General features: G+C 36.4%; 1 protein-coding gene across 6 annotated transcripts in view; it reads left to right on the plus strand.

Moving 5' to 3' along the window:
• RNF13 (ring finger protein 13) overlaps positions 1–27,538 on the plus strand; it is a 162,705-nt gene that overhangs the window by 101,776 nt on the left and 33,391 nt on the right. For all 6 annotated transcript variants that reach the window (XM_047100178.1, XM_047100181.1, XM_047100177.1 and 3 more), the window contains 3 exons: positions 4,128–4,218; positions 13,080–13,185; positions 21,902–21,995. In XM_047100178.1, the coding sequence (XP_046956134.1) occupies positions 4,128–4,218; positions 13,080–13,185; positions 21,902–21,995 (291 nt within the window). The remainder of the gene's footprint in view (positions 1–4,127; positions 4,219–13,079; positions 13,186–21,901; positions 21,996–27,538) is intronic.

The raw sequence follows: 27,538 nt of genomic DNA on the forward strand, positions 1-27,538 counted from the left end.
AAAGCATAAATACTCCAGAAATAGGTATGAATTTAAATTCACATCATGAAGCTTCCATTTGTATTAGCTGTATAGCTTTGAGCAAGGGACTTACTCTTTGTGTGTTTTGCTAAAGTCCTGAGCCTAGTGTTTATGAGTCCTGAAGACCTGCTTAAGGTCTTGTTTGGGTTAAACAGATTAATATTTGTAAACTATTTAGTCTTTTTACAGGTTTTCTTTTTTTTTTATTAATTTTTTAAAAATATTTATTTATTTTTGAGAAAGAGACATTGTGAGACAGGGAGGGGCAGAGAAAGAGAGAGAGAGGGAGACACAGAATCCAAAACAGGCTCCAGGCTCTGAGCTGTCAGCACAGAGGCCGTCGCGGGGCTCCAACTCAGGAACTGTGAGATCATGACCTGAGCCGAAGTTGGATGCTTAACTGATAACACCTGTTTTTCCCTTTGTACTACCGTAAACTTTTTTGTGGTAATCATGCCAGTTCCTAAGGAAAAATGTGCTAAATGTTAAAAGTAGCACATAACCAAGTAATCTTGCTGTTGCCATGGAAATGTTCCACCTGAGCTATTATATATCAAAGATTTGTCAGAATTTTGGTTCTTGACTTTATTGCTTGAATTTATTTTGCTCCATCCTTGGGAATGTGTGTTTTGGACATTTCATATATCCAAAAACAAATGTTGTAAAAAAGACCTTTACCACTTTCATCTTTGCTATTACTTAGTAGAGGAAAGGAAAGCACGGATTCATTAAAAGGGACATGTATCAGGGCACCTGGGTGGCTCAGTTGGTTAAGCATCCAGCTTGGGCTCAGGTCACGATCTTGTGGTTCATGGGTTTGAGCCCCACATCGGGTTCTGTGCTGACTGACAGTTCAGAGCCTGGAGCCTGCTTCGGATTCCCTGTCTCTCTCTCTCTCTCTGCCCCTCCCCAACTTGTGCTCTGTCTCTCAAAAATAAATAAATGTTACCAAAAAAAAGAGGATATGTATCTGTCCCCCCTTTTAAAGGCTTAGTCTGTAGCCACAAAGAATATTGCACATGTTCTCCTAAGAGCAGACATTCTAGTATCTAAAAACAAAAGGAAGTTTTAAAAGCCCCTTGATACAGACATTTCACACAAAGAATTTGTTTTTATTTCAGCTAGAACATAGGATGGGTTCGCTCAGTGGAGCCAATACATTTGTCACTGTTAGGAGGAGGCAGAATGTGATGGGGAAAACACCCAATCACAGAAGCGGGATTTATTCTTCTAGGTTAGTTGATACGTGAACTAGCCTGTGCCTTTGGGAAAGTTAACTTAACCTTTTAAGCCCTTTACTTTCCTCTGTAAAAGTGTGAATAATTTTAATTCTTATTTGACCTGACAAGGTAGTGAAGATCATATAAAAGCAGGCGTATGAGAAAACCCATGCCATGGCAGAGTTACAAGAGCCTACGTTAGGAGGTAGAGCCCCAAGTTTGAGTCTTGGCTATGCAAATTCCTAATTATTTTACCAGGGCAAGTTATCAATATGTCCGAGTTTGTTTCTTCTCCTCTTTTCCTTGCTGTCTTCCTTCAACAAGTAGTTTTTGACAGTGTACTCCTCAGGTATTGTTTTAGGCACTGCGACTACAGCAGGGAATAATTCAGTTGAAGGCTCTGCTCTCATATCTTTCATTGATGTAGCAGAATGCAGCATTTAACAGTGTGGCTTCTGGGTACTGCCTGCCAGGGTTTGAATTGCAGCTGGACTGCCTTCTAGCTATGCAATCTTGCGTATGTTACTTTACATCTCTGTCCCTCACTTCTTTGATCTGTAAAATGGGAATGATAACAGTACTTCACTCATTGGGTTGTTGTTGAAGATTGAATGAATTCAGATGTATAAACCATCTAGAAGACTCCTGCTTTTTAGCAATCATGTAGTGGTTACTTAGCTATTACCTAATAATTATATTATTGTATATTCATTATAAATTCTATAATAGCAGCAAAATAATAATCCTTTAATGGTTATTCAGCTGTTATCATTACTGCTGTTATTACATTCTAGGGTGGGAGAGAGGAAATGAACACAAAATCAAAGAGATATGCTGCATGTCAAGTAGTGATAAGTGCTTTAAAGAAAATCCTGTCAGGCTGAAGGGATGTAGCACGGCAAGGACTAGAGGAGAGCGGCCGTTTTAGATAGGGTGGTCAGAGAAGGCTTCTATGAGGCTTTGACATTTGAATTAGGTCTACCGTGAGAGGCTGAGCCATGCAGATTTCTGGAGCAGTGTTCCAAGGAAAGGGAACAGCAAGAAAATGCAAAGCTCAAGAAAATGCAAAGCTTCAAAGATAAAGCATCTTTGGTGTTTTCAAGATGTGGCAGAAAGCCACCTTGGCTGGAGTAGAGTTAACAAGGCAGAGAGAGTGGCAGAGGATGAGGTTAGAGAGGGGGTATTTACAGAACTTTGGAATTTGTTCTGTGTACCTTTTTTTTTTTTTTTTTTTTTCAACGTTTTATTTATTTTTGGGACAGAGAGAGACAGAGCATGAACGGGGGAGGGGCAGAGAGAGAGGGAGACACAGAATCGGAAACAGGCTCCAGGCTCTGAGCCATCAGCCCAGAGCCCGACGCGGGGCTCGAACTCACGGACCGCGAGATCGTGACCTGGCTGAAGTCGGACGCTTAACCGACTGCGCCACCCAGGCGCCCCTGTTCTGTGTACCTTTTAAATAGAGGTTTGAAGTGATTTTTTACTTTATAAGGAATTTAAAAAATTATTTATGTGTGTATGTGTGTTTACTTGTATTAGAGAGAGAGTCAGGGGAACTTTTTACATCTCTTTAGATATGATAACTCAAAGAAGTTATATCACTTCTAATAATTATTGACATGACAGGATATCTGAGGTGTATCATTGAGTGCAAAAAAGCTTATACTTTTTTCCATTATTATATGATCCCATTGATACAAAAAAATAAAATTTTTATTGATCCCACTGATATAAAAATAGTGATTAAATATTCCTTTATCAACCATTTAGGTTCCTACCCTCCTGGGGCTTATATGGGTATGTGTATGTGAAAGAGAGAGAGAGAGAGAGAGAGAGAGAGAGAGAGAGAGGGAGAGGGAGAGAATGGGAATGTGTGGAGTGAATGACTATATTTGCATAAAACAATAATCTAGGAGTGAAAAATGTACTTGTTGAAACTTATAGAACTGTTTATTACTTCAAATAGAACCTTTGTCTTCAGGTGGGAAGGATTATAGTTGGTTTTGGTTTTCTTCTGGTGTCCTCCCCCCCCCTTTTGAAAATAAATAACAAATGTATGTGTGTTTTTTTAAAGGAAATGTAGAACAAAGTTATTGTGAAAATGTAATGGAAACAAATGGATTTTCTCTAAAGCCATATTTGTTAAATTAACTCACAGCTAAAAATAAGACTTCTTTTTCTATTGTAACTTTAAGAGGATCTTCCTGAGTAATGGGTAATTTTTCAAACTTCTCTTCCGTTGGCATTTGATTTTGGTTTTGCAATATAGGTATGAGTCCAGTTTGTTAAGACACCAAACAAAACAAAGCTTTCCAATGAACTCCAGGCTTAGGAGGAAGTAGAAATTTACCCAGCTTTCCTATTTTATGCCCTTTCTCAACTCCTGTCAGCCCTTCCCTCTGGAAAGTCATAGATGTGTGGTGTCATTTTTGAGACTTTTGTAAAGTGATCTTTTCTTACATTTTTTGGCCTATACCTCTCCTGGGAATGGGTATGTAAAAAAAGCTTTTTTACTTTTTCATTTAGGAATTAAGTTATTTGTGGAAAGAAAACTTAAAATATTTTCTTCCTTTTCTAAGAGTTAATTGTGTCTAAAGAGGAATAAATTGAAAGGAAATATTAAAAATGATTATCCCAATCATCATGGGACTATTGAGGTAGTAGGTAATGTATGTATGCAGAATGTTAGCTTTTGTTATTGCAAATGTAACAGTATTTCTCAACCACTGAGATTGATGATGGTATAAATCTGCAATCAGGAAAATCAACCAATTTGAATTTATTGTAATTGTTTCCAGTTATGTTTGCTGCTATTATGAAGAAAGTAAAGTTGATTGTACACTGAGTATGGGCTTTTAAGAATAATTTTATTATTATTTTATACAGTTGATGTGCTAAAGAAAATTGACATTCCATCTGTCTTTATTGGGGAATCATCAGCTAATTCCCTGAAAGATGAATTCACATATGAAAAAGGGTAAGTAATGGATATGAAAAATAATCATGTAGCTTAAAATTCTCCTTTATATTAGGGTAGAACTATGTTAGTTATAACCAAGGTTGTGTTTTAAAATGAACTCTATTGTGCTAAATTAAGTTCTCTCTTAAGTCATAATGATTATAAGACTTTATTATAATAATTTCTCTGTGCATTATTACATATTGAAAATATGCTCACTCTAGAGAGCCTAAGGTACTCATGTTGCTAAAAAGATAAAACTTTCCCTTTTATCATTTAATCAAACCATTGGTATTTAGAAACAATGTGATTTATATTTATCATTAGACATTTGTATTTTATTAAAAAGAGATTTGCTATTTTATAAACACAGTCCAAAACAGTGTGTTATTGACTTGGTTTTTATAAAGGCATAAAGTTTGTTTTCAAGTTTAAAAGGTTTCATTTGGAATAAAACCTTCTGTATGGAATTTCTACCACAAATCACATTATGAGGGTAACACAACCTTTTTTTTTTTCCTTCCCAAATTCTTTTTTAATTTAATTTTTTATTTTTTTAAATTTACATCCAAATTAGTTAGCATACAGTGCAACAATGATTTCAGGAGTAGATCCTTAGTGCCCCTTACCCATTTAGCCCATCCCCCCTCCCACAGCCCCTCCCGTAACCCTCAGCTTGTTCTCCATATTTATGAGTCTCTTCTGTTTTGTCCCCCTCTCTGTTTTTATATTACTTTTGCTTCCCTTATGTTCATCTGTTTTGTCTCTTAACGTCCTCATATGAGTGAAGTCATATGGTTTTTGTCTTTCTCGGACTAATTTCACTTTGCATAACACCCTCCAGTTCCATCCACGTAATTGCAAATGGCAAGATTTCATTCTTTTTGATTGCTGAGAAATATTCCATTGTATATATATACCACATCTTCCTTCTCCATTCATCTGTCGATGGACATTGGGCTCTTTCCATACTTTGGCTATTGTGGATAGTGCTGGTATAAACACTGGGGTGCACGTATCCCTTCGAAACCACACACCTGTATCCCTTGGATAAATGCCTAGTAGTGCAATTGCTGGGTTGTAGGGTGGTTCTATTTTTAATTTTTTGAGGAACCTCCATACTGTTTCCCAGAGTGGCTGCATCAGCTTGCATTTCCAGTAACACAACCTTTTGAAACTAAGGCACAGATATTTCATCTAATATAGAAAACATTGCAGTTAGCACTTCAGAGCTGCTTCTGTGGAACATATAATGGGCAGGAACAGGTTTTTGCCGAAGAACAATAATAACAATATTAGTAATAAAAGCAGTAATGTTTATTGAGTACTTAGCAAGTGCCAGCACTCATGAAAGCAAGACTTTTACATTTGTTATCCATTTAATCTTTACAGCAACCTTCTAGAGGTTGTTATTATCTCTTATTCTCTACATTTTCCAAAAGAGAAAACTGGCAAAATAAAATCCAATCCTGATTATTTAGGTGGGAAAATCACCAACATTTGAGTTAGAAAATACATAAAAAGAAGAGGGAAAGTTTTTCTATTGCTGTTTTTGGCATTTTCCCCATGCAGTTTTGATATTTAAAATATTGTTCACATATTATAGTCTCAGAACATCTATTTTAAGGTCAAGAACATAATTTTGGATGTTGTATTAAAAATAGTTACACAAGGCGTGCCTGGATGGCTTGGTCTGTTAAGCGTCCGACTTTGTTTCAGGTCATGACCTCATGGTTCATGAGTTCAAGTCCTGCAGTTCAAGTGCTACACTGTCAGTGCAGAGCCTGTTTGGGATTCTCTCTTTCTCCCTCTTTCTTTGCCCTTCCCCCACTCACTCTCTCCCAGAATAAGTAACTTTTAAAAAAAAGTTATGCAAGATGCTATTTTGTCAGCTGAGTTTGTTAAGTTAGTAGAGGGAAAACTAATACTTTTACCTCAATATTGTTCCCTCATTTAGAAAAATTCCGTATACTTTAAATTATAAAATCATGACTTTTTAAATTAAAAAGTAATATATACATGCTAGTAAAGCATAGAAAAATTCAGAAATATAAAGCATCAAAATGAAAGTCCGATGATGCTATTCTCTAACAACAGCAGCTACTGTTTAAAAAGTGTTAAACTTTTCCCGTATTTGAATACTCACATTGTTACATGATGATGTGCTTATAAAATAGAACATACAATACATAGTATTTTTTTTTTAATTTTTTAATTTTTTTTTTTTTTTTTTTTTTTTTTTGGGAGAGACAGAGACAGAATGCGAGTGGGTTGGGGCAGAGCGAGAGGGAGGCACAGAATCTGAAGCAGGCTCCAGGCTCCGAGCTGTCAGCACAGAGCCCGACGCGGGGCTTGAACCCACAAGCTGTGAGATCATGACCTGAGCTAAAGTCGGACGCTCAACCGACTGAGCCACCCAGGTGCCCCTACATAGTATTTTATAGCATGCTTTATTTACATAATATTTAGACCCTTCCATGGTATCATAAGTCCACAGATCCTTTAACTTAACTTGTGGGACAGATGTCTTGTGGGGGATTTTTAGAAGTTAAGTACCGTTCCAAATAGAGTTTGAGGCAGCCTCTCATAATCAAACAAATTATATACATACATCTACAATGAATGCATGAGTATTTTATCAGCTCAGGTCATGTTGACTGTCAGATGAATTGCCAACATGGTTTTTTTAAAGTACTTATTTATCTTGAGAGAGAAAGAACATGAGCAAGGGAGGGGCAGAGAGAGTTGGACACTTAACTAACTGGGCCACTCAGACACCCCCAGGCAACATGATTTTTTAAAACTTTTTAGGTTTCAGAGTTGTGCAGAAGGGACTGTAAACAAGTACGTACACATCTCCCTTATCCATCTGTGAGCTGGCCTGTCAGTCTGCCTGCTCGCCTACCTGCCTACCCACCCACCCATTAATTTATTCTACTTTAAGAGAATTGTTATTGAAGCATAGTTGACATACTGTTGTATGTTGTGTAACATACATAATGTTATAATAGTTTCAGGGGTACAACATAGTGATTCAATAATTCTGTTCATTGCTCACTGCTCAGCACGATAAGTGCAGTCCCCATTTGTGACTGTCCAGTGCTATTACAGTATTATTGACCATATTCCCTGTGCTGTACTTTATCTCTATGACTTGTTTTATAACTAGGAGTTTGTCGTCTTAATCCCCTTTGCCTCTTTCACCCATCCCCCTCCGTACCTCCCCTCTGGCAACCACCAGTTTCTGTATTTAAGAATCTGTGTTTTTGCTTGTTTTGTTTTTAGATTCCGCATATAAGTGAAACATTTTGGTATTTGTCTTTGTCTGACTTCACTTAGCATAATACCCTCTAGGTCCATCCATGTTGTTACATGGCAAGATTTTATTCTTTTTTAATAGTTGAGTAACATTCCATTGTGTGTGTGTATGTTTGTGTGTTTCTGTGTATGTACACATACACACATACATACCACATATTTTTTATCCATTCACCTATTGATGGACACTTGGGCTGCTTCCATATCTTAGGGATTATAAATAATGCTGCAATAAACATAGGAGTGCATGTTTCTTTTTGAATTAGTATTTTTGTTTTCTTTGGGTAAATATCCAGTAGTGGATCACTGGATCATATGACATTTCTATTTTTCATTTTTTTTTTAACATTTATTCATCTTTGAGAGAGAGAGACAGAGTGTGAGTGGAGGAAGAGCAGAGAGAGGGAGACACAGAATCTGAAGCAGGCTCCAGGTTCCGAGCTGTCAGCACAGAGCCTGGTGCGGGACCCGAACTCACTGACTGCGAGATCATGACCTGAGCTGAAGTCGGATGCTTAACCGACTGAGCCACTCAGGCATCCCTCTAGTTTTAATTTCTCAAGGAAACTCCATACTGTTTTCCACAGTCATTGTACCAATTTACATTCCCACCAGCAGTGCATGGGAGTTCCCTTTTCTCCATATCCTTGCCAACACTTGTTATTTATTCTGTTTTTTATTATGAAAACTTCCAAGAGTATTTAAAAGTGGAGAGATGAGTATAATGAATCTGATTGTTCAGTTTCAAAGTTGTCAACCTGTGGTCAATTTTTTTTTACTATCCACCCTCCAACCCCACCCCTTCAATCTTTCTTCCCCACACCGTGATTCTTTTGAAGCAAGTTCCAGACATCTCGTCATCTCAACTGTAAACATCTCAGAATATATCACTAGAAGATATTTTTACATATAAAAATATCAGGGCACCTGAGTGGCTCACTCAGTTGAGCATTCAGCTCTTGATTTTAGCTCAGATCACGATCCCAGGGTTGTGGGATTGAGCCCCTGCGTCTGGCTCTGTGCTGGGCATAGAGCCTGATTAAGATATATTCATTCTCTCTCTCTCTCTCTCTCTCTCTCTCTCTCTCTCTCTCTCTCTCTCTCCCCCCCTTCTGTTCCTCTCCCCCACTCACATGCTGTCCCCCCACCTCTCAAGAAAGAAAGAAATAAAAATATATTATCATTATTCTATTGTTTTTTTGAAAAAAGGTAAACATTAATATCAACACATATTTTAGTCTTCAGATTTTCCCAACTGTCAGATTTTCTTCTTCTTCTTTTTTTTTAAAGTATTTGTTTGAGAGAGAATCCAAATAATGTCCATACATTGCAGTGGTTCTTATGTCTTAAGTTTCTTTTAATTTATTGGCTAAAATACTTGTATGAAGAGAGCGTGCACCTTCATACAAGTTATTTGATTACATACAAGTTATTTGATTAATTCATATCAATTATTTGATTACCCTGATACACAGTCTGTTTAAGAAAGCTGTAGGATAAAGGTGCCTGGCTGGCTCACTCGGTTAAGCGTCTTGACTCTTGATTTTTGCTCAGGTTGTGATCTCACAGTTTGTGGGATCCAGCCCCGCTGACAGTGCAGAGCCTGCTTGGGATTCTCTCTCTCCCTCTCTCTGTGCCCCTCCCCTGCATCCATGCATGCTCTCTCTGTCTCTCAAAATAAATAAACATTTAAAAATAAATTTTTTTTAAAAAAAGAGAAAGAAATCTAGGATAAACAGTTCTTTGCCTTCATTTACTATTTTTCAAATGATTTGGTTCACTATCATCTTCCAAAGATGATTTTATATATATCTTCAAAGTATCATAATGAACTCATGAGTTAAAACTTATTTAGTATGCTTCAGTGCATTGCAGTTATGATCTTTATTGACATTCATTCACATTTTCCCATTTCAAACTTCTTGAAGTTTAATCCTAATTTCTTTGGATGTAAATCTGGGGCTTTGGATTGCTTCTTGTTTTCTGCACAACAATTGTTCCAGGCCCATCTCGTTCTTTTCCTCCCCCTGACTTGGAACCAATCATTTTTTCAAGAAGCTCTGGTTCCTTTTAATTGAATACGGTATTTAGAGACTGAGGGGTGATCATTGCTCCTTGGTTTGTCATTATTTCTAGGGCTTTTTAGTGGACACAGCTAAGAAATATATATGCTTTTTGCTTTTTATTTTTTGGTTTTGGCTTTTGTTTTACAGGGTACGGCTTTCAGGTAGAATAATATGTTTTTAAAGATACAATAAATCATGAGCACATATTGTTGTTTCCAACTTAAGTTCAGGACCGTACGTTTTTACTGTATTTTGCTGATCTTACATCTATATTTTATTTTTCTGTGCTCAGAGATACCAAATAATTATTTTATTTTTTAATTGCACAATACACACACACAGACTCAGAACAATACCAACACTATTGCCTTTGTTTAAGTTCTTTAAGTTCTATCATAATAAGGATCTAAAATCAAATTACCATGTTTTAAAATCTGTGAAATAATTCTGTGTGCTGATGATAGCAACTGGAAACACAGGTCTATTTGATTCATGTTGCTTTTAGATTTTAGGGACTGCTTTTTACTCCCATTGTGATTTTTATAATTATGTATAAACTTTAAGTCAAAATCAACAAAACACAATGTGTATTCAGAGAAGGTCAGCTTCTAAAGTGTCATCCACCCTGTCCATCTTGTTCCCCTCCTTACCTTGGAAAGTAACAATTTTATTTATTTATTTTTAAAATGTTATTTATTTATTTTGAGAGAGAATATGAGCATGGGAGAGGCAGAGAGAGAGAGAGAATGAAGGAATGAATGAATATCCCAAGCAGGCTCCACGCTCCAGGTTGTACCAGCAATATATGATGTCTCTTTCCCCACAGCCTCACCAACAAAGAATGTTGTCAGATTTTTCCATTTTTACCAGTTAGGTAAAAAATGGTTTCCTGTTGTAGATTTAGTATGTATTTTCTTTCCATGAGCAAACTGAGCATGTTTTCTTAGGCATAAGGCCTGTTGGCATGTCATTTTCTATGAACTCTTTAGCTCATTTTTCCTAGTAGCTTGCTGGCAATTTTCTTTTCTGTTTTTAGAAGCTCTTTATTTATTAGGTATGTTAACCATTTGTTTGTGATACATTACAAGTGTTTTTTAATACTTTGAAATTTTAATTTCATTTATGATGCTATTTTTTAAATGCAATCAGATATATTAATCTTTTCCAATGGGCTGCTGGTCTTAGGAAAATGTCCCCTGCTTCTGGGTCATAGAAGAATTGACCCACATTTATACTTTATGATTCCTCTTTTAACATTAAATCTCTGGCTTATTTGTAATTTATCCTATATAAACCTTGAGGAATGGAACCAGTTATATCTTTTGTCAAATAACCAGTTACTCCAGCACTACTCCTGAAAATGTGTGTCCCCTCACCCCATTTGAAATGTTGCTGTATTTCCATACATAACTGAATTTTCTATTCTTTATCTTTGGCCCACCAGTACCACTCTGTTTTTTGCTGTAGGGTTTATAATAATTGGTATCTGAAAGGCTAGCCCTTCCCCACTCCCACCCGCCTCTTTCAGGTTTTTTATAGGAATTCTTGCTTATTTGTTCTTTCAAACAAAAATCTGTATGGCTTTACTGAGTCATATTTTATACACTATAAAATTTGCCAATTTTAAAGTATACAATTCAGTGATTTTAGTGTATTACACTTGTGCAGCCATCATCACATTTTAATTTCCCAGAGGGATTGGGAAGTTAGAGTATTATTGTTATAAAGTTTAGGCCTAGACACCTGGTTTGAAATTAGCCTGGGAATGCATGCAAAGGAGAATAAGACATGATTTCCTGGGTTGCTTAGGACTCTGCTTTGATGATCAAATCTTAGCTGCAGAGCTCATAGAGCGTACTATATTTAGGGGTGGATGTAGAGGCAGTGTAAAAATACTTATTAACGCTGTTTAAGTATCTCCTTCAAATACAAATTCATCTGGGATTAGGACATGAGGGATGAGTCTGCAGACTCAGCTGTGAGAGCCTAGACAGAAGAAATAGAAATAGAGCTAGAGGACTGATTGTTGTAGTTCCCTGCCCTGTACCATCACTGTTACCACCCTCCACCATCAGCAATTTGGTTAAGAAAAAGCAGTGTCTTGGGGCACCTGGATGGCTCAGTCAGTTAAGCATCCAACTTCAGCTCAGGTCGTGATCTCACTTTTCGTGGGTTCAAGCCCTGCATCGGGCCCTGTGCTGACAGCTCAGAGCCTGGAGCCTGTTTAGGATTCTGTGTCTCCCTCTCTCTGACCCTCCCCCGTTCATGCTCTGTCTTTCTCTGTCTCAAAAATAAATAAATGTTAAAAAAAAAAAAATTTTTTTTTAAATAAAAATTAAAAAAAATAAAAAAAATTGCTTGGGGCTAGACATAATTTGATTTCATGTTTTTGTTTTTTTTTCTTAAGTACTATGGTGTCCTGAACATCTGTGAAGGGAGGACTTGACCTGGTTTTATTTCCCTTTTATTGAGATTTTTTGTGTGGCACTGGACCCTTGTGTTATGAAGTGCCAGGCTTCACTGCCTAAAACATCATCCAGCAGCGGATTACCATGTAGTGTTACTGGCACTATACTGGCAGCACAGGAATACAACGGGGAAGTCAGTCCTATTACTGACCGTTATATAGGCCCTTCCCTAGACTGAAGGTATTTTACAATGCAGAATTTTGCAGCCGTGTCAAATTTGCTCACACAACAAAAATACTATTCCTATTCTGACCATAGTTTCATTCTATGAGTCCCTGTCAACTTATGGAATAGTAATACCACAGTAAGTAATAGCATGGTTAATGACAAAAGGGAGTAAGGCATGTAGCATTCTCCATCCCTCCACCCACAACATACGTATTTTTGTAGCTTTTTCCAGTCAAGCAATGGAGAAGGTGGAGAATAGAGAGGAAGGTACAGCTCCTGTAAATTCCTTTGCCAGTGTTTTATACCACATCTCATAGAGGAACATAGAGTACAGGGGCTGTGTCCATTGTACCTGGTATAAGAAGTTCGTGGAAAGCATATATGAGAGAAGAGGGAGTATATTTTTATTAATAGTGGCTTCAGGGTTTTACCATAGGAGGGACTGCTGAGTAGTAATCTGGTTGGGTTGGAGGTTTTTGTTGACATACCACCCAAGGTACTACCATTGTTTTAATGTGATGTTGCATGCAAAACATGCAGAATTTTGTCCAGGTTACTAAATTCAGTAAATAACATGTTTCCGGGATGAACACAGTAAGTATTGATTGGCTGATTTCCTCTACCCAGTCTAAAAGCTTCTTTAATTATACAGGCAAGTTATTTTGGCAAATATGAAAATAAACTGAAAGATGGAGAAAGTATCTCTTAAATTATTAGAAATCATATTTTAGAAAATGTGTCTAGTGGACTGAATCGTAATGTCTAATTGCCTTTTAAAATGTTTTTCTTTGTTTTTAATTAACATTATAACTTGGCACTCCTTAATATTTCTCAATTATTACTTTTTGTTTTCTTGTAGGGGCCACATTGTCTTAGTTCCAGAATTTAGTCTTCCTCTGGAATACTATCTAATCCCCTTCCTTATCATAGTGGGGATCTGTCTCATCTTAATCGTCATTTTCATGGTAGGTAAATCAATGTTAAATATATTTTTAAACATAGTAGGGATGATTCTAAAAACATTGTATTGAGTGAGAGGAGCCTTCCATAAACGAGTACCTATCGTATGAATCCATTTATATGATTGGGTCTGGAAAAGGTGAAGATAATCTGGGGGCAGGGAAAATCAGAGCAGTGATTGCTTCTGGGGGGCTAGAGAAGGGTGAGGGATTTACTGACAAGGGTATGAGGGAACTTTTCAGGGTAAGTCATGTTCTGTATCTTGAGAGAGGTTTAGGTTGCATACATATCACTTAAATTTTGTGCATTTCATTGTATATAAATTTTACCTAAGGGGAAAAAAATACTAAACTCTGAGCAATGACTTATATGCTAAAGTATTTTGGGGGACATATACTGATTGTCTGCAACTTGCTTTGAAGTACACTGTAAAACAAAAACTAGAAAAAGAGGTGTATTGATGGGTACATAGATGGTTGGATAGATAGGTGATACAAAGTACAGTTCAAAGTTAGTTATAGAATCTAGGTAATGGATATATGGGTATTATAAAATTCTTTCAACTCTTCTCCATTTTTGAAATTTTTCATATTAAAATGTAAATAAAGAATGGTATGAGGGCTTGAGGGTAAGGGCAATGACACATTACTTCTCCAAAACAGTGGTTACCAAAGTATGCTCCCAGGACTCTTAATGGGTCTGTGAGGTCAAAATTATTTTCATGATAATATTAAGATATTATTTGCCTTTGTCACTCTCATTCCTTCACGGTTTAAGGTGGAAGTTTCTAGAAACTACGTGGTTTGTGATATCAAAACAAATTGAAGGCAGAAGCAGATAAAACCACTGTATTAAGATAGATACTAAAGAGAATTGCAATGACATAAAATAACCCCAGTATACTCACTTTTTAATTTTTTTATAAATAATATTTATATTAATGTCCAATGAGTTTATTATTTATATGGACATTATAGTTTAACTTAGAGATTAAATGCCATCTTTGAAATGTTCAGTCTTTCTGTGATGCTGTGGTATTTCTCATTTGTTTAGAACTTTTATATCCATCAGTTTAATCATTTTTTTCTGTAAACATTTTGCATGTCTTTTGTTTGACTTTTGAAATTGCATTTTCTAAATCGTTATTATTAGGATATAAGAATATTATTGATTTTTTTAAATAAACTTTTAATTTTGGAATGTTAAGATTTACACAAAAATCGCAAAGAAGAATATTCTTGTACATTCCTCTTCTAGTTTCTCCCATTGTTAACATTTTATGTTACTGTGGTTCATTTGTCACTAAGAAAGTGACGTTGGTACCTTACTAGTAACTAAACTCTAGACTTTGTATAGATTTCACTATTTTTTCCTTTAATGCTCACTTTCTGTTCCAGGATCCAAAACAGGGCACCACACAGTTAGCATGTCTTCCCAGCCTCCTCTGTTCTGTGACAGTCTCTCAGTTAGTCTCTCCGTGTTTCTAATAACCTTAGTCTTGGGGAGTGTTGGCCAGGTATCCTGTAGAATGTCCCTCATCTGATAGCAGTTTTTCTTATGATTAGACTGGGTTATGGGTTTTTTGAGGAGTAGGGAGTAGGTTTTTAAAAACAGAGGTGAACTGCCAGGGGGTACATGATATCTGCATAACATAACTAATGGTATTAACATTCATCCCTTGATTAAGCCAGATTTCTCCACTGCACAGTTAATATTTTTCTCTTTTTCTATTCTGTTCTTACTTTGGAAGTGAGGCACTGAGTATAACCCATCCTATAGGTGGGGAGGGGCAGGCATTAAGATCTGAAGTGAGGAGTAGGAGAGAGTATCTGCCACGTATATTATATTACTTGGAATTCTTTTGTAAGAAAGATTTGTCTCTTCTTGGCATTTATTTATTTATTCAATCATTTATTTATATTGGTTACATACTCCTATATATTTATTTTATTCTTTGGGTTAGAATCCAATACCACATTATTTATGTTGTTTAAATTTTGAGCTTTGGCCATGAGGAGCTCTGTCAGACTAGGTCATGTGTCCCTTTGATTTGATCCATCTTTTTGTTTTTCTAAGCACTTCTTTTGTATCTGGTACTATAAGAAACTTCAGGATCTTCTTACATTTTTTTTTTGCCCCGGCCCTAGAATTAGATGTTTCTCCAAGGACCCCTGGTTTCTTTTATTGAAGAGTTGTATTTAGAAACCGAAAGTTGGACACTGGACATTGTTTTTATATATCAATCTTGTATCTACAAACTTGCTGAATTCTGTGGTAATTTGAATTTGTTCTTTCTCTTGGGCTTTCAGTATAGAGCAAGGAATAATAGAAAGAACAACATACAAAAAATGTAGGCAGAGTAGCAGTAGATGTAAATACTCTTAAGCTGATAAAGATTATTAACTAAAAACTGAAAAATGAACATCATTAAATGGTTAATTTATTAGAAGATTTCCCTTGAGGGGTTTCTGGGCATCTGACTTCGGCTCAGGTCATGATCTCACAGTTCGTGGGTTCGAGCCCTCTGTCGGGCTCTGTGCTGACGTGTCGGAGCCTGGAGCCTGCTTTGGATTCTGTCTGTGTCTCCCTCTCTCTCTCTCAAAGGGTGTCTCTCCCTTCTTGTGCTCTGTCCCTCTCTCTCTCTCTCTCTCTCTCTCAAAAATAAACGTTAAAAAAAAGACATCCCTGGAAAGTCAGAAACGACAAAAAAGGATGCCTGTTGTTGCACCTCTTATTTAACATTATGCCGAATTTTCTGATAAATCAAGAGAAAAAAGCCATATAAGGCTTAGAAATAAAGAAATCAAACTTTTCTTTTTCCTTATTTAATGATGAATGGGCGCAGAATTATGTCTTTTATCTGTTGTAATGATCATTGGGTTTTTTTCTCTTTTAGTCTGTTTTTATGGTGGATTACATTAATTTATTTTGTACATTATAAAAATCTTGTATTTGGAATACACTTTATTTGATTATGATGTGTAAGTTTTGTCTTTCATTTTGGATTATTCAGATTTCTAATATGGATCAGTTCTACATTTGTACATAGATGCAAAAAATCCTAAATAAAATATTAGCATTCTGAATGTCCAGGTAAGGGAAAGCTTTGGAATTATGGAGCTAGAATGATCTTAACATCAAAAGCAGACAATCCCATAAGCACATGGAACAGCCACTATAGAAAACAGTATGACAGTTCCTCAAAAAATTAAACAATGAGTTATCATATCCAGCAATTCCACTTTGAGTATATACCCAAAAGAATTGAAAACAGTTGTACAGATATTTGTGCACTTACGTTCATAGCTGCATTATTTGCAATACTGAAAGGTGGAAGCAACCAAATTGTCCATCGATGGATGAATAGAGAAACAAAATGTGGTATAGACATACAATGGAATGTTAGCCTTAGAAAGGAAGGCAGTTCTGGCACAGGTACAGTATGGGTGAACCTTAAAGACATGCTAAATGAGGGGTACCTGGGTGTCTCAGTCAGTCAAGCGTCCCACGTCGGCTCAGGTCATGATCTCATGTTTCATGGGTTCAAGCCCCACATCAGGCTCTGTGCTGACGGCTCGGAGTCTCAAGCCTGCTTCAGATTCTGTGTCTCCCTCTCTCTCTGCCCCTCTGCCTGCTCACTCTCTGTCTCACTCTCTCTCTCTCTCTCAAAAATAAACATTAAAAAAAATTTGAAAAAAGACATGCTAAATGAAATAAATGAAATGAAATAAGCTAAATGAAATAAGACTTGCTAAATGAAACAGTTACAAAAGTTCAAATAGTGTATGATTCTATTTATATATGATACCTAGAGTAGTCAGATTCAGAGACACAAAGTAGAATGGTAGTTGCCAGGACCTGTGGAGAGGGGGAAGGTGGGGAATTATTGTTTAATGGGCACAGAGTTTCAGTTTTGCAAGATGAAAAGAGTTTTATGGATGGGTGGTGGTGATGGTAGCACAGTAATGTGAATGTAGTTAGTGCCACCCAGGTATACACTTAAAAATGGTTCAGAGTAAATTTAGCGTTATGTGTATTTTACCATATAGTTGACCCTTGAGTAGCATGGGTTTGAACTGCATGGGTCCACTAATCAGTTACAAATAAATAACTAGACTAGATCAAACTAGCCCCATAAAACTAATTACCCTTATTTTCTGTTTTCTAACATAGTTTTTGATAAAGTTGGGGTTATGTATTACTTTTTGGTGAAGGTTGTTTACAAAATCATCTAGACGGGCTGACTGTGTTCATAGTTACCTGGACATTCAGATGGTTGTCTACTTTTTCATACGAAATTATATTTCTAAGAAATTGTCTATTTTATTGTTTTCAAGTATAGGGGGTTCAGGTGATTAATATTTATATATTCACATAACTATATTTTAAGTTTATTTATCTTGAGAGAAAGAGAGAGAGTGCAAGTGGGGGGACAGGCAGAGAGAAAGAGGGAGAGAGAGAATCCCAAGCACTGACAGTGCAGAGCTCAACGTGGGGCTCGAACCATGAGATCATGACCTGAGCTGAAGTCAGACGCTTAGCTGACTGAGCCACTCAGGCACCCTTCACATAACAATTTAAAGAGCCTTTCTTTCTTTCTTTCTTTCTTTCTTTCTTTCTTTCTTTCTTTCTTTCTTTCTTTCTTTCAAGAATTTCTACTGTATGTGAAATGAGTTCTCTTTATTCATATCTGCCCGTGCCTTTTCACAGTGTTATTAATTTATCTGTTTTGTCTTTCAAAGAAGTAGACCTTGACGGTTTTCTTTTTCCTTTCACTAAACAAATATTCATTTCACATCTATGATGAATTAGGCACTGCTCTATGATCTGAAGATCCATCACCGTACTTAAAATTGGTAAAAATCTCCGATGTAAAGCACCTTCGATTCCACTGCAAATTATATTCTAAAGTCTTCACTGTTTTATGTCTCTCATGAATTTCTGCTCTTAGCATCATTTTTCTTCTGTTTTGTTTGGATATATTGCTTTTCTTTTTCTAGCTTGTTCAGCTGAATGCTTATTAGTTTTTTTCTTTCCAGATTTAGATTTAAATGCATTTAGATTATAAATTTCTGTTTAACAATGATGTTAGCCTCAATTCCTAGCATTTGATAAGGAATATTATTATTTCAATTTGGTTTACATTTAAAAATATTTTTTGTTGTTATATAGAATATTTCTTTAGCACTCTTGATGTTTCCATTCATGTGAAGGGAGAACTCAAGTTACTCTAATTCCTAGCTCTTCCTTACCCTCTCACTCATTTGGTCTTAAGGGAGATGAAGTATCTTATGTGTGTGGTGTATTTGGGAAGAATAAACCTAGCTCATGCGTCGCTCAGCTCCACCTTTCTCTTGGGATTAACCTATTTCCAGCTTCTCCAGGACTAGTTCTGCAATTCTGGGGGTGAGTGAAGGGAAGGCCTGTTCCCTTCCAGAGGAGTTTTGTCTGTACCTGGCTGGGAAGGCAGTCTCATTCTGTGGTTCAGTAAAAAGTTCTAATTCTTTCTCCACTGCATTAGGTACTCTACCTGCATCTATTTGCCAGTTCATGATCTTATTTCTCAAGTTATTTAGAATCCAGGTGGCAAAGAGGCATGCTAATTTTAAGGCCCCCTCAGAAACTCAAATGTCCATTATGATTTCTTCTGAGACTTATAAACTATTTTAATAAAGTTTTAAATTTCCAAAGAGCATATATATTTTTCTGTATCTTTTTTTTTCTATTGATTTCTAATTCAATTTTATTGTGGTCAGAAGACATTGTATGTTATAGATTCTTTGGTTATTTCCAAAGACCTGCTTTGTGGCCATATTTTGTGAACACTCCCCACGTATGTGAAAAGAATTGTGGAGTTCAAAGTTCTATATATGTACATTAGTTTGAGCTTTCGCATTTGTTTTGTGTATTTTTTTTGTTTTAAAAACCATTTTGACATAGAATTCACATAACATAAAATTGACACACCCAAAGTGTCTAATTCAGTGGTTTTTAGTATATTCATAGAATTTGTGCAGTCATCACAATTCTCTATGTTTGTTTGGTACTTTTCTGTTTTCTAAAACAGTGCTAGGCAATAGAACAATACTGTGAAGCCAAATTTATTGTAACTTAAAATTTTCTGGTAGTCAAATGAAAAAGATAAAAAGAGGGGCATGTGGGTGGCTCAGTCGACTGAGGGTCCAACTCTCGATATCAACTCAGGTCATGATCTCATAGTCATGAGATAAAGCCCCGTGTGGGTGGGTTCTGTGCTGAGTGTGGAGCCTGCCTGGGATTCTTTATCCCCCTTTCTCTCTCTCTGTCCCTCACCTGCTCGTGTACTTTCTGTCTCTCAAAATAAATCAGTAAACTTAGAGAAAAAAGATAAAAAGAAAAAGGTGAGAATAAATACTAAATCTAAAATGTATTTCAGTATTCAATTAATATAAGTAATTATGAAATATATTTTACATTCTTTTTGTTCTAAGTATTTACAATCTGGTGTATATTTTATAATTTTACAGCAAATCTCAAATGAGACTAGCCATATATTGAGTGTTCAGTAGCTACATGTACCTAGTGGCTACTATATCAGGCAGCATAGGTCTGTAGTCTTTAAATTTTTTCTCTGCTTTAGCTATAAATCACTGAACTTGGAATTTGGGTATTTCTCCTATAATTTTGTCCTTTTTAGATGAAGTGTTGTTTTTTTTTTATTGTCATGTTACCTCCTAATGATTTTTGTCTTAAATTCAATTTTACTTGATACATCAGCTTTCTTTTGCTTAATATTTTCATGGCATATCTTTATTCCTTTATTTTTTACCTTTATATTTTTATTAATGTGTCATTAATTTTAATCTTGTGTCTTGTAAATAGCATATAGTTGGAATTTTTTCCTTATCCAATATGATACACTCTTCAAAAAAAAAAAACCTGGTGAATTTAATCTGCCTACATTTTTGCAATTACACATACATTTGGAATAATTTCTATTGTTTACTTTTAGTTTGTTTCTTCTTCTTTGAAGATTTGGATGACTCCACTTTCTCCTACTGGTTTAAAAGCTTAGATTATAGTGTTCTTCTAGTGGTTAGTATTGAATTTTTAAAAAGCATTTATTGAGGTATAATTAACACATGACAAACTGCACATATTTAAATTGTACAGTTTGGTAAGTTTTGACACACACACCTGTGAAACCACTACCACAATCACTGTTGAAATATCAGCTCAAAAAACTTCCTCATGCTCCTTGATAATCCCTGCCTCTCACCGGTCATGTCCTCATCCTCCCCCACCTCCTCCTCCTCGCCGGATCCCTAGACAACTACAGGTCTGCTTTTGGTCACTATAGATTAGTTTGTATTTTCTTCAGTTTTCTACACATGGAATTGTATATTATGTCCTCTTTTGTGTCTGCCTTCTTTCTCTCAGAACAATTATTTTGAGGTTAATATAGTTTTTGAGTATATTTATTCTTTTTTTCTTTTTAACCCAGTTGTATTTGATTGTATGAATATATCACAGGTTTTGTTTTTGTTTTTGTTTTTTTAATCCATTTACCCATCGATAGGCATTTGGGTCGTTTCTGGGTTTTGGATATTACAAATAAAGCTGACATGGACATTTGTGTACAAGTTGTTATACAGACGTGTACTTTTATTTCTGTAAGTATGAGTGGGGTAATTGAGTATAGGGTAATTGTGTGTTTAAATTTATAAGAAATCATCAGCATCCAGAGTGGTTGTACCAGTATTGTATCACAGTGCCAGTAACTCCACCTCCTTGCCAACACTCGATGTAGTCAGTCTTTTTAATTTTAGCCATTCTATTCTATATAGTGGTATTTGTGATTTGAACTAATTATGTTGAATTGAGTATCTTTTCCAGTGCTTATTTACCATGGTTGTATCTTCTGTGGTGAAATGTTTATTCACATATTTTGCCCTTTATTTTGTCTATTGGGTTGCTTATTTTTTTGTTGTTTTTATTGTGTTTTGAGTTCTTTATAAATTCTGGATACAATTCCTTATCAGGTATGCAATTTGCAACTATTTTCTCTCAGTCTGTGTCTTGTCTTTTATTTTTTAATAGTGTCTTCTGAGGACAGAAGTCCTTCATATTGATGTAGCCAAATTGGTCAAAATTTTCTTTTCATGGATATAATTTTGGCATTTGGCTCTGCCCCTGTGGACTACTTTTCATTTTTTCAAGCATAGTAACTTACAGTTGAAGTGTCTTATAGATTTTATCTGAATACTTCTGAATATTCATAGTACAGGTGTTAGGTAGTACTTCTATTCAGTTTGCTGCTACAACTGAGAGCGTGGTGACTAATAAATGTATGTTTGAAAATTTTATTAGTTTATAATTAACAGGAATTTCAACTCTGCCTTCTTCTTGGTCCAGTGGAATCTTTGTAATCTATGGTCTACCATTTCTATTTGCAAAACAAAACTAGTTTTATGTTATTTATAATGTTTCTGTTCAAGTAAGTAAAGATAATTTGGGTCAATGAGTAAAAATTCAAAAGCGTAATTTTTGGGATAACTAATCACCTGTGTAATTAGTGCTTTAATTAGTGCTTCAATTAATAATAATACGATTAGGGTGTAAGTAAAACTGAATTTGATTTGCAGGAGCTATTCAGACACTTAAAACATGTCTATTCTTTTAATAGCCATTTTCTATTTGCATGTTTAATATCTGATTTCTTTTTTTTTCTTTTATTTTTAGATCACAAAATTTGTCCAGGATAGACATAGAGCTAGAAGAAACAGACTTCGTAAAGATCAACTTAAGAAACTCCCCGTGCATAAATTCAAGAAAGGTAAGTGGATATTTTTATTTTCTAAATAATCACCGTTAGTTTATTTAAGAATACATTCTGACCTTACTCTAGAACTACCTTCTGTGTCTTTGCCATACCCTGTGCCTAATACTCCGTTAACAGTGAGCGGATGTGGGAGGTGGTCTTTTGCTGTAGGGTACTCTGGTGAAGGCAAGACGGGGGCAAACGGTCTGCAGAGAATTTATGAACAGTAGTGAAACTTGACCAGAATGCTTCTTCTTGTCATCATGTGCCGGCATTTCTGAACCTAAGTGGATAAAATACTTCTGTGCATTAGGATGCAGAAAGCTGATGTATCAAGTAAAATTGAATTTAAGACAAAAATCATTAGGAGGTAACATGACAATAAAAAAAAAACAACACTTCATCTAAAAAGGACAAAATTATAGGGGAAATACCCAAATTCCAAGTTCAGTAATTTATAGCTAAATACACCCACTGTATTAACATTGCATTAACTAAACACATAGTTAATACTGTTGCATTAACTAAACACACATGTAGCTATTATATGTCAATGTATTTTAAATATATTGTTTGATTTGATTTTCATATTCCTGTGAACTGGGTACTTTAATGGGCATTATGGTTGAGGAAACAGAGGGTCAGAGAGGCAAAAAACTTTAATGCCACACAACCAGTACTGACAGAGCTGGGGAGGGGTGTGTGTCTAATCATCTAGCCAATGTAATTTCTACTGCTTATGCTTTAGTGACCTTTTAGTGCAGGTACATGCTTGTTAAATCCTTTTGGCTAGTAGTCCCCAGACTCTTCAATTCTATATACCAGTAAAAGTGTTCTGTTTTTTAATTCAGCAGAGAAAATGCATAGAGAGGAGAAACGGTGAAGGCATTAAAATTTAGTTCTGCCAAAATTTTATTTTCCAAGTAATAAAGTGTTTTTAAAACCTTCCATTTATAATAACCATTATTTTATGAAAAATATAAAATTTAATTAAAAAAGGAAAAACCACATGTTAAGAGGAATAAATAGAGACATTTATAAAAATGTACTGCACTGTCATCATTTAGTGTGGATTAAAGTAGAAGTTATTCATAGGCCAGAAGTAGTTTGAGGACTGGCTTTGGGGATCACTTTTTTTAAGCTCCATTTTGTGCTTATTCGTGTGTTTCCTAAACCCAGAAAAAAAGTTTAAAAAGTTGATACTGTCCTGGGCATGCATAGTTTGTTTTTCATCAGAATAAAAAGGAGTATAGGATTTTAAGCAGAGGAAAGGTAATATGTCAGTTAAATATTAAAAGGGTCTTTCTGCTGCTATGTTAAGAACGGGGTATAGAGGGATAAGGGTTATATGCAGAGAGACCAGATAAAAGGCCATTACAGTAATCCAAGTGAGATACGAATGTGGGTTGGATTAAGTGGTAGCAGTGGAAGAGGTGAAGAAATCTTAAATTCTGGATATATCTGGAAGATGGAATACACTGGATTTATTAGTAGACTAGATGTGGGGAGAAAAACCATGGATGATGCCAGATTTTTGGTGTCAGCAACAGGAAGAATGGCATTGCCTTAAACAGAAATAAGGATGGTTAATGAATGGTGGAGCAAGTTCTGAGTGAAAATTGAGGAAATTCGTTTTGGATATATGGAATTTCGGATGTCTAGTAGATGTTATAAATGAGTCTGGAGTTTGAGAGGGATCTGAACTGTAAGTATTGTATAAAGATGTATTTAAATCATGAGTCTGGGTGACAGTACTAAGAGAATAAGTATAGGTGGACAGAAGAATACCAAAGACATACTGGGGCATTCCAACATTAAGTAAGAAAGAAGAGGAATAGGCAGTAGAGACAGAACAGGAGTGAACAGTTATGTCAGGGGGACATCAGAAGAGAGTGGTTTACTGGAAACTGAAGAGATGCAAGTCCATCAAAGAGCAAGGAGTGATAACCTGTGTCAAATACTCCTGATAGGTAAGTAAGATGAGAGCCGACAGCTGACCTTTAGAAGTTATTGATTATCTTTGGTGAGCAGTTTTGACAGGCCAAAAAACCGGTTGTGATGGGTTTAGGAGAGAATGGAAGGAAAAGGATCAGAGACAGTAACTACAGACAATTTTTTCAAGAAATTTAACTACAAACAGAAGCAAGGAAATGGGGGTAGCAGCTAGCTGGTGGAGAAGTCGGGTTAAGAAATAGCACATTTGCTGAAGGAAATTGATGATAACAGGTGACAGATGGGAGAACTGCTGTAATACCGTCTTTGCGAAGGCAAGGAGGAATGGGGCTCTGGTGCACAAGTAGGTGGACTGGCCTTACATGGTAACATGGAGAGTTGAGCTAAGGGAAGGTAGAAATATGTGGGTGCAAAATCCTGGGACATGGGTATGTATGGTGGTAAGTCTGGAAGTTTTCTTCCATTTTCAGTCATCGACTGTAGATGATGATGGGAGAGGAGACACTGGAGGTTTAAAGCAGAAAGGTATGAAATATTCTGGGAGAGTAAGTGGGCAGATGGACCAGGGCAATGAACTATGATTGCCTGGCAGCCTGAACCTCCCTTTAAGGTTTATTCTTATGAACCAGTCAACATAATGGTGTTTTTCTCATTTATTTATTTTGAGAGAGAGAGTGCAAGTGGCTGAAGGGCCAAGAGATGGGGAGAATCTCAAGCAGGCTCTGCATTGTCAGCACAGAGCTCCACATGGGGCTCGAACTCATGAAACCATGACCTGAGCCAAAATCAAGAGTCGGACTCTTAACCAACAGAACCACCCAGGCACCCCTGGAGTGGTGTTTATCCTTACCATCCTGGTTTTTTTTGTTTGTTTGTTTTTTTTAGTGTGAAGTATAACACGCAAGAAATAGAACATAATTAGCACCTCAGAAACGACTGTGTACCCTTCTAGATTATAATCTTTTCCTTCTCATTGGAAGATCATCCATTATGATAATCATTTCGTTGTCTTTGTATTAAGTTTTACCACCTATGTATTCATTCCAAAACAATATGATTGAATTTTTCCTGTTTTTGAATTGCATTTAAGTTTTTATTTTAATCACTTGGTGCTCATCACAACAAGTGCACTTCTTACTTCTTAATCCCCATCACCTCATCCCCTCCTCTGGTAACCATCAGTCTGTTCTCTATGGTTAAGAGTCTGTTGCTTGGTTTGTCTTTCTGTCTCTCTCTCTCTCCCTGCCTCTCTCTCTCTCTCTCTGCCTCTGTCTCTCTCTTTGTTTGTTTCATAAATTCCACATGTGTGAAATCATATGGTATTTATATGTTATTTGTTTTTCTCTGGCCAATCATATGGTATTCATCTTTCCTGGCTAACTTATATTGCTTAGCATTATACTCCATCCATGTCATTGCAAATGGCAAGGTTTCATCCTCTTTTATGGTTGAATAGTGTTCAATTGTATGTACATGCCACCTCTTCTTTATCCACTCATCAGTTGATACATGAGCTGCTTCCATATCTTGGCTATTGTAAATAATGCTGCTGTAAACACAGGGTGCATGTATCCCTTTGAGTTAGTGTTTTTGTACTCTTTGGAGAAATACCCAGTAGTGTCATTGCTGGATCATGTCATAGTTCTATTTTTAACTTTTTGAGGAACGTCCGCACTATTGTCCAGAGTGACTGCACCAGTTTACATTCCCACCAACAGTGTAAGAGTGTTCCTTTTTCTCCACATCCTCATCAACACCTGTTGTTTCTTGTGTTTTTGAGTTTAGCTATTCTTACAGGTGTGACGTGTTATCTCCTTGTTGTTTTGATTTGCATTTCTCTAATGTTGAGTGATGATGAGCATCTGTTCATGTGTCTGTTGGCCATCTGTGTGTCTTTTTTAGAAAAATGCCTGTTCATGTCTCCTGTCCATTTTTAAACATTTTTTTTAAATGTTTGTTTATTTTTGAGAGAGAGAGAGAGAGAGAGAGAGCGAGCACGAGTTGGGGAGGGGCAGAGGGAAAAGGAAACAGAATCCAAAGCAGCTCCAGGCTTTGAGCTGTCAGCACAGACCCTGATGTGGGGCTCGTACTCATGGACTGAGAGATCATGACCTGACCCAAAGTCAGATGCTTAACTGACTGAGCCACTCAGGTGCCCCTGCCCATTTTTAAAATTTTTTTTTTTTCAACGTTTATTTATTTTTGGGACAGAGAGAGACAGAGCATGAACGGGGGAGGGGCAGAGAGAGAGGGAGACACAGAATCGGAAACAGGCTCCAGGCTCCGAGCCATCAGCCCAGAGCCTGACGCGGGGCTCGAACTCACGGACCGCGAGATCGTGACCTGGCTGAAGTCGGACGCTTAACCGACTGCGCCACCCAGGCGCCCCTCATCTGTTTTGTCTCTTAAAGTCCTCATATGAGTGAAGTCATGTGATTTTGTCTTTCTCTAATTTCGGTTAGCATAATACCCTCCAGTTCCATCCAGGTAGTTGCAAATGGCAAGATTTCATTCTTTTTGATTGCCAAGTAATATTCCATTGTGTGTGCGTGCGTGTGTACGTGTATTCTATACACACACACACACACACGCACACATGCACACACACATACACATCTTCTTTCTCCATTCATCCATTGATGGACATTTGGGCTCTTTCCATACTTTGGCTATTGTTGATAGTGCTGCTATAAACATGGGGGTGCATGTGTCCCTTCAAAACAGTACACCTGTATCCTGTGGACAAACGCCTAGTAGTGCAATTGCTGGGTCGTAGGGTAGTTCTAGTTTTAGTTTTTTGAGAAACCTCCATACTGTTTTCCAGAGTGGCCGCAACAGCTTGCATTCCCAGGGTCTTGCTTTTTATCCATTCCGTCACCCTGTGTCTTTTGATTGGAGCATTTAGTCTATTTACATTCAAAGTAATTATTGATAGGTATGTACATATTGCCATTTAGTTAACTGTTTTATGGTTGTTTTTATAGTTCTCTGTTCCTTGTTCTCTTCTCTCATGGTTTGCTGGTCTTCTCTAGTTATATACTTGGATTCCTTTCTTTATTTTTTGCATATCTGTTCCTGGTTTTGATTTGTCATTCCCATTAGGTTTGTATAACATCTTTTGCATATAGCAGTCTATATTAAGTTGATGGTTGCTTAAATTTGAGCCCATTCTTTACTCCTCCTTTCACCTTTTAGTTATGTGTGTCAAACTTTATATCCTTTTATTTTATGAATCTCTTGACTAATTTTATAGATATACTTAATTTTATTGCTTTTATGTTTCCTACTTTTTTTACTCCTCCTTATGGACTTTCCTTTCCACTCAAAGAGTCCCCTTTAACTTTTCTTGTAGGGCTAGTTTAGTGGTGATGAATTCCTTTAACTTCTGTTTATCTGAGAAACTCTTTATCTCTCCTTCTATTCTGAATAATAGCTTTGCTATATAGAGTATATACAGCTTTGCTGTATAGAGTATTCTTGGCTGCAGGTTTTTTCTTTTTTTTTTTCCAGCACTCTGAATATATCATGCCACTCCCTTCTGGCCTACAAAGTTTCTGCTGAAATATCAGTTGATAGGCTTATTGAGTTTCCCTTGTATGTAATTG

Source organism: Lynx rufus, unplaced genomic scaffold (genome assembly GCF_022079265.1).
Source record: "Lynx rufus isolate CCGP_SWC_20201006 ecotype Redwood Valley unplaced genomic scaffold, mLynRuf1.p SCAF_5, whole genome shotgun sequence".
NCBI classification, from domain to species: Eukaryota; Metazoa; Chordata; class Mammalia; order Carnivora; family Felidae; genus Lynx; species Lynx rufus.